The following is a 19,872-nucleotide window of genomic DNA, read 5'->3' as shown; positions in this document are numbered from 1 at the left end:
GATCCCAAATGCATGAGAAGTAGCTTTGCCTCTCAACATAACAGAAAAGGTCAAATACTGCTATGATTGCTGCGGTCTCTTGAGAAAAGAATTTCTCTTGTGCCAGCAGATAGCTCCATTCAGAGGACTTCCGTCATTACCTTACAGAATCCACCTCACCGTTTCTCCTTTTCTTTACAAAAGGTACTTTGCTGCAGGTTTCAGTGCTGCAAGGAAGGCTTACCTTGTAAGTCCCAAGAAAAATACTGTTTTCTAGGAGTGCATGAGGATGTACATGCATTATGAAAGCAAGGACTGGACTTGAATTTTGCTTTCCTGCAGCAGCATTGAGAGACTATAGTGCTAATGCTCTTTCACAAAGCATACAGGATACGTATCCATGCCCAACCAACCAGCCTGTGGGGGCAAGTCAACTGCACTGACTGAAGCTGGCCACACATAGTGGGCAGGAACTGAAGGGTGTGCATGTACCATTGCTCTGCACAGGAGCTAGAACCAAAATGAGAAGTAGAGCTGTACAACCACATCACTCTGCTTAGTACCAGTTTGCAACACTAGCAAATGCTTTCCTTAGGTGACCTAAGTAATGAAAAATGTAAAAATACAGTACGAAAAATAAATATTCAAAACTTTGCTGACTTGTTCAGCAGTAAATCTATTTACACTTCTGCTTCTGGCTCAAACCCAGTGGAAAAGGGGAGAGGATTGATTTGTGGTCTCTCTAGCAGGTTCAGAAAGGGACTAGAAACTGCTAGAAAAATGGTTCAGAGGACCTTATGTAAGACCCCAATTTCTGTATCACTGAAAAGTATTGCAGTGGCTTAACAACTATTCAGCAGTGCTCTGGCAAGTACTCCCAAGAAGGCAGACATTCACTTCACTCTACTTTTTTTAAAAAAGAGGGAAAAAAGGGAACTAAAGGTCGAGGTGGGGAGTCAAGTTTCATATTGACTGTGGGTTGACTAGCATTAAGAAAAACAGCCTGGATATGCTAAGCTCTTTGTCTTTGTAATTCAAAATAAAATTGAGGAAATAAACATCAAATACTGTGAGATAAGACTGTATTCTTGCAAATACACTAACACTGGTATACTTTCAGTAGTACTGATTTTCTCTGTATTTTTATGATCTGAACAGCAGCGTTTGCATGCATTTCCAAACATTGACCTCTGATCCATGTTTGTCATTCCAACTACAGCTCTCAGTATACAGTCAGCTAAAGCCATTGTTATCTCAGCAGCTTGAAATAGAGATCAAATTTTTTAGACTATACCCTTTACCTTCTCATTTTGCACTTTTTCTGATGACAAAAGTAAATGCTTACATCTTTAACATAAAGAGATGTTACATCTCTAAACAGCTGAGAATTTTTTTTTAATAAGAAGGAAAAACATAATTTCAAAAGATCACAAATCTCTTCTGGAGAGGGGCTTGTAAAGAGAAAAAGCAAGAATATTCAGATAATTCCAAGATTAACTGGCAGATGACTAAATCGCTGTGCATGTAACAGCAGCTCTCTACATACAAGACACTCCTTCTATCAATATAATGGATTATTTAAATATAATCCATTTCAAAATTTACCCCCCCCAAGGAATCCAGCTGAAAAAAGAAGGATAAAAAAGTCACCATTACAATATCTCTTCCCCAGACTTGGGTAACTAATGCACAAACAATGTCAGAAGAGAGTGGGGAGGTAGACAAGATGACAAAGAAACCTCCTCCAAATCCCAGATACATCCTAATCTCTGTATAACAGTTCTCAAGAAATACTATTACACAGAACAACAAACAAGCAAGTTTTCAAGCAGAGGAAAATGTTAAAACACCAACTTGATCTTTATAAGTATTAAAAATTCAATCCCCACCTGCCATCTGTCATTTTTCTTTTTAAAGAAAGAAACTGAGACAATTTTTCTAGTTTGAAAAAAAGCATTAGGCTGTGTGTAGGCTATAAAATGCACCCTGTGAGCATTGACTAACTGAGGTACCACTGGCAACAAGGATGAAACAGCCTGGAACGAGTGTGAACTAGCCACCAAAGTATGTCTCCAAGTAGGGCCTCAGTAAACACTTCAGCATTTGGACAGGACATCAGTTTGATCCTCAGCTTCTCCCAATTATTTTATGTATCTGCTTATTCAGGCCCAGATTTGTATATAGTTTTTCTGCTCCCAGAAAGCCATCTAGTAACTTACTAAACTGAATGTACAGTAGAAGCATTGTGCACCAAGTACGCGTTCTACTCAGCAGGAGGTAGGGAATATTCTCCTTGAAGGACTGGAGGACTTAAGCATGAAAAAGTCTGTTGCTTTTTGACATTTCTTCCATCCCACCCTCATGTAACACTGAAGCTGCAAGGCTTGCCCAAACTATTAACCAAAATACTAAAATATTTCAGGGATTGAAATCCACTGAACTAAGGGATATTAGAAACTGTCTCCACCCCAACCCCATTGGGGTCAGTGGGGACTACTAAGAAAACTAATTTAAATATGGCAATTAATATACACACATTTGCTGCAAAGGCCCAGACTTCAACTCAAACAAAACGACGTCTTAAGATGTCAATAAAGCAGAAAGATTAGAAAATAATACACTGACTAGATTAAAGCTAGCCCGGGCATGTTACGCACACTAGTCACACACACAGAATAGCCACAAGTATGTGCTTACAAATGCTAGGCTGAACAACAGTCACAAGGAAAAAAGGTTTCCAGGTACCTCCCGTAAAGCCTACTTGACATGTATCTATATTTGCATTCCTGAGATTTTAATCGCCTCTGAAACAGTGATTATTTATTTAAGTATTCTCTGTTTTAGACGGACATTGGTAGCCTGAAATCTGGGGCTTCATTGTTTCAGAGAAGGTTAGCAATAGAGATGTCAAAGATCCTTTTGATTGACATATTATTAGGATTGCATTCACTAAGCACAGAGGTGATGGCAAACACAGCACCCAAGGAAAAGTCAAATGACAACATAGTTGTTGGGGAAAGATTTTTCAGTCTCTTCAGCCTGCACACCTCCAAACATGCAAACTATAGTTATGCAAGTACTGTTATCATCTGCTCATGTTAATAATTCCAGAATTTCACAAACAAAACCAAGTCATTACCTTTCCCTTAGAGAAGATCGATTTAGCACAGAACTTAGAGAACGCTTCTGAAATGCTGGAGGTGCTGAATGCTTTAATGAACCAGAATGGGACTGTCTGTTGGGTGGATCTGAGATCACATCCTCATGGCAAACATCAGAACTGTCAAAGTCTTTTCCATGAGTAGATTTTGCCTGTAAAAAAACCCACCAAACCTTGCTAAAATTTATTACAAATATCAAGATGTAGAGTTTTCATGTTTTTATTTTTCAAACCAAAAGGTTAAAGGTTGCACATACATGCAGGAATATCTGCCTGCTGAGGAAAGAACAAGGACCCTCATTTCACAGAGCAAGCCCTGGTTTAAATTAAGTCAAGTGTCAGAGGACTCTGTTGGTATCTAACACATTATCTTATGGCAAAGTCTAGCGTAACAGGCCTTTTATCACCTTTTCTGACTGCACAATTTAAAAGCTTACCCCTCCCAGGAATCCCATAGATTCAGAATGATGCCTGAGAGTCTGAACAACACAAACCTCAGACCTCTCCTCAGTGTGGGAAACTTTGTTCTTAGACTTTTTTTCCTCATTATTTGCTGTTCCTCAAGGGAAAACTCAGGCCCATCTACTCATCTTCTACTCACTCTTCACAACACTAGTTACTCTTTTCATTGTTCCTCTTAACCTGAAACATACCACTAAAATGTCTCCACGGGTTACCCCCTTTTACCTGGAATGGGGACTTTTACAGGAGCTGTTTCCCAAAGCTGAGGAAAAAAACCAAGAAACCCACAACAAAACCAGACCAAAAAAATCAAGTTATTCATTAGTGCTTTCCAGGCTGCAGGGTTTTTTTCCTCAGCTTTGGGAAACAGTTCCTCTTAAACAAAGCTATCTTATATTTCAGGCAAGAAAAAGATACATTCTCTTCAGCCCGGAGTTTGTGAGAATCACAAGTGATTAGAGGCATCAAGAACATGATGAATTAACCTGTAGCTCAGCTATCTGCATTCTCCAAACACTGACTGCTGCTAAAATCTACTTTCCCATTGCAGGGCAGAGGGATGGGGGGGACAACACAACCTTAAAATAGCCATCATTAAAAAAACAATGACATATTTAGCATATTTAGTAGAAATTCTCTATTTTCTTTACAGTTTCTCATTTACGGCCATGGAACAATCCAAAAGTGGCCCAATATATTAGACTCACATGGTATGCAAAACTGCAATCCTTGGTAATAAAAGTTTAGAATCTGACAAAAGTGAGCTTAACATACATCAAGGTTTATCCTTTTAATTCCCCTTCTTTCCTCCTCCCCGTTATCATCAGTTTTCCCAGCCATTAGGAAATCTAAGAGGGCATACATAATTAAATGCCTAAATCCACAATTCCTGCAGTACTTCAGGAACACAGGCAAAAACAACTAAATGAGGATGGAAAGAATAAAAAACACCAAAAAACAAAGGAACCCTGACATTAATCTTCAGATCCATTTAACACACAAAGCAGCTAAAATCTGAAAAAGTAAGGATGTAAAATAGCAGAACAGTGGCTTGCCAGTTGTACCAGTTCTACCTTTGCATTCAAATCTGGAATGAAGTGTGCTCTCAGAATGACCGGGAAGGCAAACGCAAACTGCCTTTAAAGGCTCTTCTATAGCCTTGTCACAAGCCTTAATGCCAAGGAGAAGCCAGTTCTGTATCTACAGGCACGAGTATCTTACAGAGTGTTCAGTTTCACATTTCTGTTTGTAAGTAACCTGTCAGCAGGCCTAAACTGGGTTAGATAAGATTTAAAATGTCCCTTTTTTGGCTTTTGATACTATAGTAGATAAAGTTTCAAAAATACCTACATAGGGCAATCCTTCTCACTCAGACCTTCCCAAAAAACAATTTGTAAACAATAGCACTTCAAAGTACTCACTTTGGCTTTCTTGGGTCTGTAGCTGCCGAGAAGAGAAGGATCTGGAGAAAGAAAAAAGGTGCATCCCAGAAGAAATTCAAAAGAAAATCTGAATGTCCTAAATTTTATGAAATCTTTTCCAAAATAGCTTACCTCTCCTCCCAAACAGTACTAAAGTAATTTATTATTATACATTGTGAAATTCTAAACAGTCCCCTCAGAATATTTCAAGAAATCACTTTCTTTAGCTGAAAACAATGACTTCACATTTAATGGAATACAATGTTTATAATAATGAATCAGTGTAACCACCATCTTCTGCATAGACAGAAGTGGCACGTTTTGTTAAGCTATTAATTGCCTAAATCAAGCTCTACCATTCCCAAATATCCTTACATACATTACACTACCTTACTAACCTTTTCTGAACAAGCTTCCCAATGACCACCTCTCCTTCCTTCTATCACCTCTTCATTCCTTCCCTCACCACTTACCCACAAACACGAGTACGAAGCCCATGGAAACTACTAAGTCCATACCGGGTTAGGACGTTTAACCAATGTCAATATGCACCTCAACCCTGAGGGACTGACATTAAATTGTGTGGCTTCTTGATCGGTTTTATCAGTCTGTACTGAACAACCCTCATACTGTGACCCAAGCCCAAAGAGGTACTTCTATGCCATACGGTGATGTAAAGACACTCCTCTATTAGCTACCTGCAAAAAGGCAAAAAAGGACTAAACTATACTGTCAGTATTAAGATTTCTAATCCTAGGAATCTGTTTTTTTCAGAAGTTACAGTTAAGCCTGAAGACACAGGCAGGTGACCAGTGAATCCTCTGGATATTAACAGTGAGGTAGATTTCAGTCTCCTAGCCACTGGCCAGAAACCATCAGCTCATTTCGTAAGTATGCAATGATATCAGATGATAACAGGTCTGTTACATTATCCAGCTACTACAGATTGGTATGTATGACCCCAAAGGGAATGCGAAACCTTTAAAATCCTGCACCCAGTGCTACTACAAAGAACAAATGTAAAATAACAAGTTCATAATGATTTGCTATATAATAATTTATAATTAGTGAGGAGGCGCAATAAAAATGAGGCAGAGCACACATAACAAACAAATACTGATGAGACTCATTAAAATCCTCATATTGCCAGACACATGCAATAAAATCAAGTTTTAGGTACTTCCTTAAATTTCTGGTCCCACACCTTTTAATAAACTCTCATGCCAAAGCAGATATTCGAGCACATCCTGGATGCTCATTGATAATGGTAAGTCACTGATCCACTACTCACAAATACTGCTGAAATAAACATTATTCATTTTTGAAGAAACAGAGCCCTTGAACTTCAAAATGATCAATACTCCAAGCCTGATCAACACACCCACAGACTGTGGTGCAGATTTGCTCCACTATCCAACTCATCAAAACAAGTGAAACAGAGCACTCGCCTGCGCTTTGGTATTTTCTACTCCTACTTTCATATCATGTAGAACTATGTTCCAAGTTTCATGAGGTAAAGAACTATTCAAAAGCACCTTTTGCAGCAGTAGCTTATTCAGTATTCTTCCTATTCCTAGGAAGAAAGAACAGCTTTTTCTCCATTATAGACTGACTTTTTTTTAATAAATAAAAAACCAAAACAAAAACCCCAAAACAAAATAACCCTTTTAAACTACTGCAGAAAACAAAAGCATTAATGAGATATATAGTAGAAAATACTGACCATGGTCTACCTTGGTCCAGGATTCCACTGTGCTTTCTCGTGTGGGACACCAGGTATGAAGCTTAATACCAGGACTTGGTTGTTCAACCTGAAGAAAAAATATTGTTAAAATGCTCAGTATCAGATGTATAAATTTCCGTTTTTTTCTGTTTTCGTTCATAAGATCACATCTAGTCCATTCTGAAATATTTTATTCTTATTTAGATACTATTTAAAGCTATTTTCACAACACTTTGCTCATATTATGTGTATTATTAGCATTACTGTGCATAAACAAAAACAGTACTAGAAAGGTCTAGAAAACTCTGAATACCATATTGTTCAAAGGAAAAAAAATGCAGATAGTTTCTCCTTCATCTATAATTTCTGCTGTCTTTTTAAACAATTCTTGGTATCTCATATTTATTCTGAACAGTTCAGGTCTCACCAAGAGAGATCTGAATCTCTTCCTAATTAAAAAAGTTACATTTAACATAATCTAACTTTAATCTTCATGTAACACAAAATCTCCAGGCCAAAAGAGTCCTCAGCAGTAAAGATGCCCTAAAAGGAGCATTCTCAATCTAGAAAGGCCATGACAGTCAGGATATGGTACATTAAGAGACAAGCTTTTTCCTTTTCTGTACAAACATAACCAAGCAATCAAAATCAATAATCAGTGTTTAAAGATGCTATAATTAAACTGTGAACTTCACCTATAGATCAAAAAACAGAAGAATTGATTAAAAGGAGTTAAAAGAAAAATATCTGAGAGAGAGATAAACAGCAGGTTTATGAATGATTAATGGCTTATTAAGGTTAATCTGAATTTCTAAAAGGTACCTATATGTAGAACAAAACTTGGAAAAGAATTCTAAAATTTTACAAGATATTATTAATTCATTTGTACATAAACTAGAAAAAAAATAAAGTCAGAAGCAAACTAATTAAACACTAAATTATCTCAATGGCTGTGACAAGTGTCCAGAATAGTAGCCAAATCATAATGCCATAGCACAGAATCAGAACAATCCCATCTCTGCCCCTACATGTTCGAAGAGGTATTCTAAAAATAAAAGATTGTTGCAATCGTAAGAAAAATAAAGAGGAAAAAAAAAAAAAAGATTCTCCAAGAGGCTAGGAAATCTGGCCCCTTCATATTAAAGGACTTAAACACAGTTTCTTTAAATAAGGACCTAATTTCAGGACAATTTTTCACGTATGGTTAGCAAAAGTCGTTATGTGGGTACTAAAGTCAGGTTGATTATGAACTCTAAGTCAAAGTATTAGAGATGTAGCTCTGAGCAAAGGAAGTGTTTCAAAGATCATAGGATGCCAACATAAAAAAAGTTGAGAGGAAGTGTTCATAATGTGACTAGACACTCTTTCTTTAAAGTTTTATTCAGGAATTTTTAATACTAATATCAATTACTTCCAAGCTGAATTTATACACCTATTATCCTGTCTAGTGTGCTGGAAGAAAAGAAATGAGGCCTCAGAGAATTTAACCAATATATTCATGAAAGAATTTGATCTTTGTCTGTTACTAACACGGATAAAAGAAATTTTATTTTAGTTAATTCTAGATTTAAATCACTATGTGACAGACTGTTAAGGAGAGAAAAATTATTCATCTAAACTAAGAGCTGAATGAATTTTTGGAGCAGTATTTAGTGAAAGAACAATATTTGATCTGAGCTTAAGCTGGAAGCACTTTGGAGAGAATACAAACCCGTCTAACTACAAATGGAGGTTTATCAGTTTCTCTTCTGAATTCATAAGGACCAAGGTTTAAATGGGCCAGTCGTTGCCTGGCTTCTTCTGATAGCTCACACATTCGTCGTTTTGTGTATGGAGATGGAGAACGTGATTTAGAAGCTATTGTAGGCTGCTCGTAGTTCTTTGTTGCTAAGCTGTGCCTGCTTTTCTCAGGTGAAAGAGTATTTTTCTTTGGTAACTTTGTTTGCAATTTTCCATTTGGGGTTGAGTGATGTACCCAATTCAAATCACCCTAAAGTGAAAAAGAGAAATTATCTGGTTTGACAGCATGCAGAACAAAGATCACTGAAAATAATGCAAACAAGGAACTAGTAATTTTAATAGAAATAAATGTCATGTCAGCTGATGTTCCCCTCACAAAACTATAATCAAACAACAACAACGTATTTACCATTTTCTCTGAAACCAGAAGGAGGTTAAAACACGCATTACTACGTTAGATGTTAAGGTTAAGTGTCTCATACTTACCCAATTAGTTTTCTCACACAGTTAGTGTACAGAGACTGTAAAAAATTAAATTGAATTTTGTCACAAGTTCATTTAACACAAACTTTACCTGGATTGGACATACACAGATTTGAAGCATTTTTTCATCTGTTTAAACTTTTTTTAACCTTTTAAAATTCTTATCCTTTAAAATAAAATACATAAATTAAAATAGAAGCCTGTTTAATAGTTTAAATTATATTCATTCAGAGTTGCCTAAAGCCTCACAAGAAGTGTAATTACATTCTCTGATATTTATATTTTCTTGGATCATTGTGAATTTACTAGTTCTTTAAACAGTTATAATCAAGAAGCTATGTTTAGTTAAAAAAACCCCCGACTCCCCCCCCCAAAAAAAAAAAACCCAGAACTTTAAAGACCATCTTCCAAAGATCCTCTCAAATCATGTGAATACTTTTGCAAAAGAAGAGGCAAAGCAGCTGTTTAGTTGTAAAACTGGCACTTGGACATCCGAAATACGGATTTTGTAGCTAAAATTTATAAAAATCACACCATTATCAAATATTGTCTTAAAAGTCTATCTCTGAATTGATATTGCTTTTAAAATACCTACATACGGCAGAATAAAGGAAAGTGGAAGAACAACCAACCACACCACCTCCCTTCCCACAACATAGGATGGGATGGTGCTCTTGTAGTTTTTGTTGTTGTTGTTGTTACCAGCAAAGCCTACCTAACAATCAGGACTGACACCCCCTCCAAATAACTATTAACTTCTTCAGTGATCAAAATACATTATCATTCCTTCCTAATTCCTAGCATTAAATGAGCATTCAATTACTCTACAAGCTTCATAGGTCAAGGCACTCTAGATTATACAACTCTTATCAGGCTACTTAGTCAGCAGCATGTTTTAACTTTGAATACCACAGTAAGGGTAATTAGGCTTTTTGGTCAAATTTGGCCCAAATTCACATGTTATAAGAGACCAAAATAATGGTATCCCAAGACTTTTCTTCCTGTTAGAAATCCTTTTTCAAGCTTGAGAAAGTTGACATTACTCTTAATTCTGAATGTTGCATGCACTACTTCAGTTCAGAGGAACCCAGAAATAAAATGTCCAGCCTACCTTCAAGCCTTTCGCTCTACACCCAACAATGAATTATGCAAAACAAACAGACAACCTCAGCCTCAACATAGTTTGAATCTGGCATCACAGAGATTCTTCACGCCACTGTCTTTCTCGTGCCTCTACTAGCACTTGTGCAGCTGGTAGTGAGCCACAGTATGGCACCAGCCCAAACAAAACCAGATCTAATTCTCTAATACTATTTTCAATTTCACCAGAAGTAGGCTGTGCTTCTTCTGGCATGCACCAATCGTGAAACTAGACTTTTACTGCAACACATGCAAATTTGATATGCCATTCATAACATATTAAATACTTTTAAGGACATTTTTAATTTTAAATCAAACTGCCCTTATTGAAGTCACCTTCAGGTGAAGTTAGTTTTCTGACAATGACAATTTCCACTGATTTTTTTTTATTCTTTACCTAAGCGTCTCAATACATTTCTTTTGCTAATTTGGGAAGAAACTTTTCAGTGAACTAATTAGCAATGTCACAAACAGGTCAAAGTCACCTAACCCTCTTTGCACACAAGCCTTCCTGACAACCATTCAATTTTAATGATGCTGCACCATTTTTCAATAATCTAGCAAAAAAAGGAGGATGTAAGAGTAACTTTATGTGACAGCTTGTGCCAGGAAACCCAACCAAAATTCCAACCTGTGAGACCAGAGGAGAGTGCTACTAAATGAACAAATATCAGAGAGGTTTTTTTTTCCCCCAGTCTCTTCAGCTACTTCACCTTTAACTTTGCTCGTTGCAGAAGCAGCATTTCCAGATTAATATTGGTGACAGCCTTTTCAACAGAAATCTTCATTTCCATTACAGTTACTGATATTGTTACGGAAAACAATTCAATTAATTGGTTTGTTTGATAATGTACCTTCTCTGACTTCACCTAGCTTTCATTGTCCCACCTTAATTTTAAGTGTCAGTAAGAAATGGTGAGAAGGCATCTTCCCAGCTACAAATACATCAGGGATTGACACTTCAGCTGATCATAGAACATAGCAGCTGATAATTGTTTCAGATTCAAGGAACTCTCAGCGTTTACTGTCATGCACCAAGCCCACTCTTTACTCATACTTGATTAAAAATTTAATCAAGTTGTCAAGCACCCATGACAACTGCTTTAACCACAACAAAAGAATGAGAAAAGTTTTAAGTGAGTAGCACATGCAAAAATTGGAACCAAGGCTATCAATATTAAATCTAGAAATTAAATTGCAAACAATTAAATTATGCTAACCTGTATGTGACTCCTTCCTGAGCTTAACAGACTTTCTGTAATAAGGGAGCTTGTAGAAAATCTCAATTTTGGTGCAATTCCCTAGAAGAGAGACAATAATTGAACATCAAGCTCCAACTCAAGATAAAGGGTATCAAAGAAGTAAATGTCACCTAATGTAACAAACCATTCCTAATTTTCAGTCATTTCCTTTGTTAATTTCAGCCTTTAATAAAGATAATTAGAAAAGACAGAACAGCAATGGTAAATGTCAAGATGCTAACATTTGCATTTCTGACAATTCAATTATAGATGATTATATTGCTTTCGTACAACAATTAAGGTCTGACTTTTATTTCAATACATTTCTTTGTCAAAAGCACTTTTAAAGATTTTTCATGCCATGCTATATAGCATCAATAAAAATTCCAGTCATGCTCTAGAAGTTTCATTAATGCTAACTTTGGAAACTTATTTAGAAATAGTCTCAACTGTGCAATCTTTTTTGTAAAAACATTTTGAAAATTAGTCAATTACACTGCAAATAACTATTCATTTATAACAGTATGATTAAGAATCCCCTTTATTCTGTAACCATTACAGCGAAGTCTGACTTCTGTGGATTGTCTCCCATGTTCCACTTCCTCTCAATCCCCTCTTACACATGTGGCTGGCAAGAGGCAGCCAGCCATGTGGTCAACCAGCACACATGTACTAATGGCCAGCCATCTTTACATGGCGAACAGTTCCTGTTCAACTCATCTTCTTTTACTTCAGCTGTGAAACATAATACCTTTGAGAGCTCTACTTCCTGTTAAATTTAGCTAGAATTGCCTAATATAAATATACAAAATTTGCTGGGTGTAAATGGCACAGATTATGACACACAAGCGTTATTTCCCGAAACAGCAACATTAAAAAAAGACAGCAACAAAAAAAAGAACTGAAGGCCACGTATGCTATAAACAAGTGGGAATCATCTATGTGCATCTTATACAGCTCTGTAGAAGAAAGGAGAGAATCAAGTGTCCTTAAAACTTTCTACCCTCCCTCCTTTCAACATGGACGGAGTTTGCTGCCCCAAGGCATCTGTGTGCATGGGCATTTGTGCACAGGAACACACAAAATCACTGAGAAATAAAAAGGAGCTGGTCTGTGTGTGACTCTGCCTCACATTCTTAAGAATTAGCAGGAACTTCATGAGTGAAGTCTACTGCTGAACCAAACTATTCTCTACCACCTGCCTGAATAGAAACTGATTTCCCATAAGGGAATATGATCTGGCCCCGGGTTAGATTATGGAAATGAAATGACAAAAATGCCAAGAAAGCTCAGTCATAGCAATTAACAGAGTCCAGGATTCAATCAAGCCAAGTTATGGCATATAAAAGATTTTAAAGCTGACCGTCTTTAATCAACTCATTTTTATTACTAATGAATTGTCAAGTGCTATCAACAATTTAAAAAAGGACACATTACAATTAGTAAGTCTTCTATAAAAAGCAACAACAGAGCACCTACTGCTCTTACAGAGACTGAGAATGATTACAGAATTAAATGCTCATAGCTAAAAAATCACACAAACCCATGGTTTCTTCAGAGAAATGGTTTGTGGAGACGGAATACAGAATGGCACTTGCATACATAGGCATGGATATGTCAAAAGTAACTTATAGGCCAAAAGCAATCAGAGGAGTTCTGTTTTCTGCAGCTCCCAAACTAGGGATTGCTGAAGGATATTCAATATAGTAATATGTAAAGATTGCCGTATGGCCCCAAACATATCTGTAGATGAAAATCCAGCCAGAAAGTTTTTGGGATCTATTCCTCTCCCTCCAGCTTCGTGGTGTCTGCAGCCCTGAGCAGGCTTGTCAGTCCTTCTGTACCAATCATTAAACAGAAGTGATATGGACATAATTTTAATTTGATCATAGAAAAACTGTAATGGTGGTTCATATTTAGAAGAACCCCTGTTAGAAAACAAGTCTAATATGTGCTTTTGACTGTAAGGAGCATGAGTACAAGTCTGTAGCTTAAAAAAGTATACCTGAACATAATAGAAGGTCTTGTATTGGTATGCTAATGAAAGATAGCATAACTAAAAAGAAAGCATTTTAAGTAACATGGCAAATACTGCACAAGGGTGGGGAATGAAAATAAGAAGATCTGTAAGAAGTCACCAATAGTCAAGGCTTAAGCAAATTCTGAAAGGCAACGGTTGCAGAGAAATACAGAAGAGCCAGCAAAAGCCTCAGCTGGGCAGCACTGGACCAGGAGAGATAACTTGAGGCACATCTTGTATGAGTATTGTGTTTGTAAGCCTTATCAGACATTGAGCCAGAGACATTATCAGCCAAGTGCCAGATTTCTGGAGGAGTTCTGATCCTCTCAACTTGGGATTCCTTCCAACTGGCAGATTAGCAGTGTTAATCAGACACTGCTTGTCACTGCCTATCTGAACTCCACAACCGTAACCTTGCTGTTGCTACCTTTATTTTTTTAATAAAAGACAAGTTTATTGGGAGTCAAAGTGCCACTGAAGCACAGCTGTCAGTCAAAAATACTCAACATGTCAGCTAGCTATAAATAACTTTTCATGTGGGAAGAACATGGCTTGACTAGCATAGGAATAATGTGAGGGTTCTCAAAACCTTGTTTAACACTTTCCCTTTTGCTTAGCATTCACGTTCAGTGCTTGGTGCTGACAGAGTTAGCAGGAGATACTTGCCAGTAAAGCTTAGGGAACACTAGAAGATGGGGGCATTTGAGACTGCATTTCTACTGGAGGTAAAAATTCTCTCTCAGCTATCTCATTTGGCAAGCAAGGAGAGGAACCACAAGTTCTTGTCGGGAGCCTCCCTCCAATTCCATCAAACACAGCTTCTTTATTATTCCTGAAAATGGGGTCAGTATGCCAAAATCCTCTCTTAAACTGTTCTGTCTGTGATGGGGATGGAATGGAGCAACAGATACTTCTGCAGTCCTCGTTCCAGGGCAGAGATGGATTTAATTTACACTGTTCCCAAAGACACGGAAGTACATTTCTGTCTTACATCAGTCAACTTCTTAAAGCTACTACAGTATCATCACTCAGCTACAAATCCAAATGACTCTGATCACATTTTCTCGCAGCTCACAAATTATGGCACCTTCTCTTTATTAGAAAATACATAATTTTTGTATTAAAGAAGTCAGTCCAACAAAAACCCTCAAACTTCTCTAGTGGCTCTGCTTCTACAAAGATTCATTATATTGCATTTGCAAAAACTCTGAAATCATTTTGCTAATACCACCTCATTTGGGCCCCTCACTACAAGAAGGACATGGAGGTGCTGGAGCGTGTCCAAAGAAGGGCAACGAAGCTGGTGAAGGGCCTGGAGCACAAGTCTTATGAGGAGCGGCTGAGGGAACTGGGGTTGTTTAGTCTGGAGAAGAGGAGGCTGAGGGGAGACCTCATCGCACTCTACGACTACCTGAAAGGAGGTTGTAGCGAGGTAGGTGTTGGTCTCTTCTGCCAAGTAACTAGCGATAGGACAAGAGGAAATGGCCTCAAGTTGCGCCAAGGGAGGTTTAGATTGGACATTAGGAGAAATTTCTTTACTGAAAGAGTGGTCAGGCCTTGGAACAGGCTGCCCAGGGAAGTGGTGGAGTCACCATCCCTGGAAGTATTTAAAAGACGTGTAGATGAGGCCCTTAGGGACATGGTTTAGTGGACATGGTGTGTTGGGTTGACGGTTGGACACGATGATCTTAGAGGTCTGTTCCAACCTGTATGATTCTATGATTCTATGATTTATTACTACCTCCCTATCTATTCTTTCTCAACACCAGAAAAGTACTTATTCTATAAGTAATATGAAAGCAATACCAGTCCTACCCCCTCTCTTGAGCAACCACTAACGTGCATAGGATAAGCCATATCAAAGAGATGCTATGGCCAAAAAATGATGGCTATTTTTGCAGGGATAGTTTAAGCTGCTGCAGAACCGTACATTTTGTATCATAAAATCACAGCTTTAATTCATTCAAATGTAACACAGCATTAGACACCAAATTGCAAGTGACTGGGCAATTTCCAGGTTGCCCTTGCAGGGTAAAGATTATACCAGCTAAAAGATACCAATGACCTTTAATCAGAATTTTCCTCCTGCCATGTGTTTTTAATCAAATCACAATGGACAGGGCAACTGAGTCCCTGTCTTCCCAATCCAAATGTCCTGCCACTCTACTAGTAAAGTTTAACAAAAATAAGACAAACAAAACAAACCCCAAAACACATATCCCACATCATCACCATCATCTTCAAAGGGCCTTCCTGAGTTATTCCACTGACACCTAAGATTCAACAGTCAAATTCTATGAAAGGGAAGTACGAGATAAATTCATTTTCATTTCCTATGTATTTGCGCCCTTATCTCCAGAAAATTAACATTAATTCATTGCACTCATTCTGCCAATTAGTTGTCATTTATCATAGCTTTTTTGAAACTGTAGAAAAGGCACGTTACTAAATGTGCATGAATAGCCTGAACAGATCTTAAGAAACAGACTTTGGAACTGAAAAACAGTTATGCAGCACTAAGCTAAATTTCAGTTACTTACTATTTTAGTGGTGATCTTGCATCTCAGGGAGGCCCACGGGTCAGATGGCATAGCACTATAAATTTGTACTGACTGTCACTGCCCTAAACAGTACCAAAAACAGTCTGAAACAAGGAGGGAGAGTTACATGGTTTATCTGTTGAGAACCATGAAGTTGTTACGACATCTCCCTCTTCTCTTGCATCCCTTCAACTACCAACTGCATCACAGATTAAATTGAACAGAAGACATGTCATGGTGCCACACTGCAAACCAAGTGGAAACTAACTTTTTCACATTAAATAATTTCTTGAAGCATTTTCAAAAAAGATTATACCTTCACCAAAGTTCAGCTGTGGATTTGTACATTCAACACCTGAAATGGCAAAATCTGTCAGAAGTAATCACTTTTCATTTGAAGTAGTTCAAGGGGTTTCTTCAGTGAAACACACTATATCACAAATACAATCCACAGATATTCACTCACTGTAAAAGAAGAGGATCTCTTCATTAAAATCTCACGATCTAAACCATGGTGCCCACAGGTAAGCTTAGGGTCAGGGAACAGGAAATCTCTTGTATTTTCTTCATACGTAGCTAGAATTTTTCCTACTAAAAAGAAAATATAGACTTTAATTGGAAAACAGACAAAGCCATATAGTACAGACACCACACACAAGACCATATTGAAACTAAGATAAATTTTGTTCTTAAAAAATTAATAGCATGGCTCTAAAACTCGTATCACTCTAGGAAATAACCTCATCAAGTTAAATCATCAGCAGAAATGTGCAGAATCTACTCTGAAAGTATGTTTCACTGTTACTGTAAAAAAAATTATGGAACAGTTAACACAATCTTAAGAGACTTATAAGAAGTTTTCTCTAGGCAATTCTTGTCGTTTTCCTCTTTATTTCCCTTCCATGCCACAGAAGAAACCAGTATTTTTTTTAATGGTAGCCAATCCCTTACGAAAAACTGTATCATTCCATATTACAGAACAGTAATAGTAGTAGCAAGAGTAAGCATAGTAGTAAGAAAGAAACGCAAGCAACATCAAAATCATTATCTCAAGATAGTCATTATCTCAAGTTTGCTACTTTAAAAAAAAAATGTTTTCTTTCAGGGAAAACCTTGAATGTATATTATAAAAAAATTTAAATTGTGCTGTTGCAGTCATCTTGTCAGCTCACGTTAGGCTGTATCACACCTATTTCTGACCCCTGAAATTAAATTTCTTATCCAAGATCTTTTACCCTCCCACAACAAAAATCCACGTTCACTGTATTTCTTTAAGTAAACAGTCTGGTGAGTCACCTGAAAGAAGCAATCATTTTCTTGAAAGTACTAAGGACAAGTGACAGAGAGTGCTTTTAATACCACAGTTTCCAAACGAGTCCTCTTTAAAACTTGACTTTATTTCCAACAAAATGTGCAGACTTACATTATTCATGGGAACACCTGAATTTCATTAAAATAGATTTTTATAATCACACAAACCAATAACAGAAGTACGACAAATCGCTATTTATTATCTTCGCATATCCCGAGAGACCTGTAATACTTATAGTGAGGATAACAGTTTTCCCAATGGTCACCATTAAAATGGAAGGAAAAAAAGTGTCATTCTGAGAACAAGATTATGCACTCTGAAATTTCACAGACAGCCACTTTGCAAGTGAATTGTGATGCACTTAATAATTGTGCACTGGATGATTTCAGTTTATTTTCCATTTTTAAAATATTATCACTTTCCTAAGCCTGAGTATGGAACATTTCAATATTTAGTTATTACTCTCTTTCAGGAATGAGATCCTCTTGATCTATTAACATTTTATATTCAGAGGACTATTTGTTGAAGAGCTTTCTATGTTGTTTGTGTGTTGGAAAAAGTGATTGTGCTGTAATGGGCAATGTCCTCATGGAAATTCACCTATTAAACTGCATAATTTATGAAGAGACTGATACAATACCTGGAGGAATGAGCTGTATGAGTTCAAGTACTGCTGTGTCAACTAGAAAGGAAAAAAGTTTTTTCATGAGTTAAAAAAAAGACTGAAATGGAAAGTAATTCTCATAGTCAAAACCTAAGAAAAACAGCTCATTGATTTAAGCTTCATAGCACTGTACATAGCTACACTGTTTCCACTACACCAACAATAAGAGAAAATTAAGAACAGCTTACATAAATACCACAGATTAACACAATGGCATTAGCAGCGTACAAATGACAACTCTAAATTTTACTTAGAACTTGGGAAGTTCTATCTGCTGCCAAGTTTGTCTTTTGAAGATAGTTTTTAAAGAACATGATGCAAGCTTCGGCACTTTTTCAGGTAACTTCCAGTATGAGGGAGCATATTCCTGGAGTTTGAGTTCAGTGTCAGTGTTGTCTCGTTATGATTGATTATGCTCCACATGCGGCAAGACATAAAATTTTCTTAAAAAATTAAAAGAATAATTTTATAAAAGTCAAAGGTTTATGCTTTTATTATTTGAAAATTAATCAAATAAATGATCAGATAAAGGAATCCATTACCTATCTGGATAACTAGCTGGATTTTCCATTAATTATGACTTTTAACCCTTTTATTGTTCTAAAGCATGTAGCATACATTTCTAGAGGCATTTTGTTAGTTAACAGTATTTTGGGTAAGTTACTAGTAACCAAAAGACAGCAAAAAAACCTCTGCCTGCATTGACAACAAATCTTCTATTCTGAAAACCCACTAGTGCTAGGGTCCTTACTTATTTAGTAAGTACGTAAGTACGTACGTACGTAAGTAAGTAAGACTACTTATTTAGTACATGATATACTACATTGGTTACCTACTAGCTTTTCAGAGAACAGGCTCCTGATAGAAAAATTACCACATACTTTAAACCTCCAAGAAGTTTTTAGAGCCCATACATGCATGACATTAATGCATACAACATAGTATACATAAAAAGCAGAACCTACGTTCCAGTAACTCCACAAGGTCCCCAGGATCAACTATATCCACAAATGCCTGGAAAAGAAATTAATAAATAATAATAACAAAGTCAAAGTCATCAGACGGACCTCTGGGGAAAGAGAAGGAAAAAAAAAAAAAAAGAAATAAATATTCTTCCTTGCTTCAGATGGTTGCCAAGAGTCCTATCCCCACTGGAAAAAGAAAGGAAACTTAAATGATCATTTGGCACAGGATCAAATTCATTGAAAGCTAGCAGTTCTTGTCATATGCTTTCTAGCCATTTAGGGTTACCTCTCCATATTTAAATTAGGAGGTATCGTAAAGAGTTGAACATATAGAGATAAGTATTGTCTGAGAAAATTTAAAGAGAGATAAATTGCTGAATGTACTAGAATTCTAATAGATGAAGAGTATATGTTCTTTAATATATTAGTAATGCTTTAAGCTTCATTTTCATGGAAGTGACTATTCATGTACAAAGTACCGTTCAGGGTTTTTTTTAACCTGAATCCCATGTGAATAGATGGCAAGGAATACGGGAGGACGTTGCACCGGATATTGAGCAGCTAACAGACTTCCCCCTAATTATGTACAAAAATCTCAGCAGAGTGGTGCAGATCACTTTGCTGTTCAGTGTACCAAACACTAAAAAATACCAAAGTACCGGTGCTCCACAAATACCTAGACCTATTCAACAGCTATTTGTGAGAAGACAGACATTATTCTCAGCTTCCTTGTTCACCTCTTTTGTAACCAGATAGATCCTCGTGTCTTGGAGTTCCCCTAAATTACAATGAAAACAGCATTCAGTACATTTCCCTTAAGTAGTTTGTGGTATGTTTGCCTTTAAAGAACTATGGTCTTTTTTACTCTTCAGTAGCTGGTGAAATTATCACCGTTTGTATCTTACCCACATCACAAGAGCATCATTGATGTTTACTCAGTCTGGTTTTCAAAGTGCTGGGGGATGCTTAAAGAAAAAGAACTAGAAAGGGCAAAGTATTATTATTCATAGGTAGTCAAGAAG

At 36.9% G+C, this 19,872-nt stretch overlaps 1 protein-coding gene across 7 annotated transcripts in view; it reads right to left on the bottom strand.

The window, feature by feature from the left end:
• SPATA6 (spermatogenesis associated 6) overlaps positions 1-19,872 on the bottom strand; it is a 46,983-nt gene that overhangs the window by 20,601 nt on the left and 6,510 nt on the right. For 5 of the 7 annotated variants that reach the window (XR_012674447.1, XR_012674448.1, XM_075155812.1 and 2 more), the window contains exons 3-10: positions 18,851-18,899; positions 17,862-17,903; positions 16,376-16,500; positions 11,329-11,409; positions 8,457-8,735; positions 6,746-6,833; positions 5,023-5,063; positions 3,119-3,291 (exon numbers count right to left, since the gene is read on the bottom strand). Coding sequence is in view for 5 of the 7 variants with exons in the window: in XM_075155812.1 (XP_075011913.1) it covers positions 3,119-3,291; positions 5,023-5,063; positions 6,746-6,833; positions 8,457-8,735; positions 11,329-11,409; positions 16,376-16,500; positions 17,862-17,903; positions 18,851-18,899 (878 nt within the window). In the remaining 2 variants the exon portion in view is untranslated. The remainder of the gene's footprint in view (positions 1-3,118; positions 3,292-5,022; positions 5,064-6,745; positions 6,834-8,456; positions 8,736-11,328; positions 11,410-16,375; positions 16,501-17,861; positions 17,904-18,850; positions 18,900-19,872) is intronic. The other 2 variants (XM_075155814.1, XM_075155816.1) reach the window with 2 other exon arrangements.

Source organism: Calonectris borealis, chromosome 8 (genome assembly GCF_964195595.1).
Source record: "Calonectris borealis chromosome 8, bCalBor7.hap1.2, whole genome shotgun sequence".
Lineage (NCBI taxonomy): Eukaryota > Metazoa > Chordata > Aves > Procellariiformes > Procellariidae > Calonectris > Calonectris borealis.
Note: the sequence above shows the minus strand (reverse complement) of the source record. Positions and strands in the feature narration are given on the sequence as shown.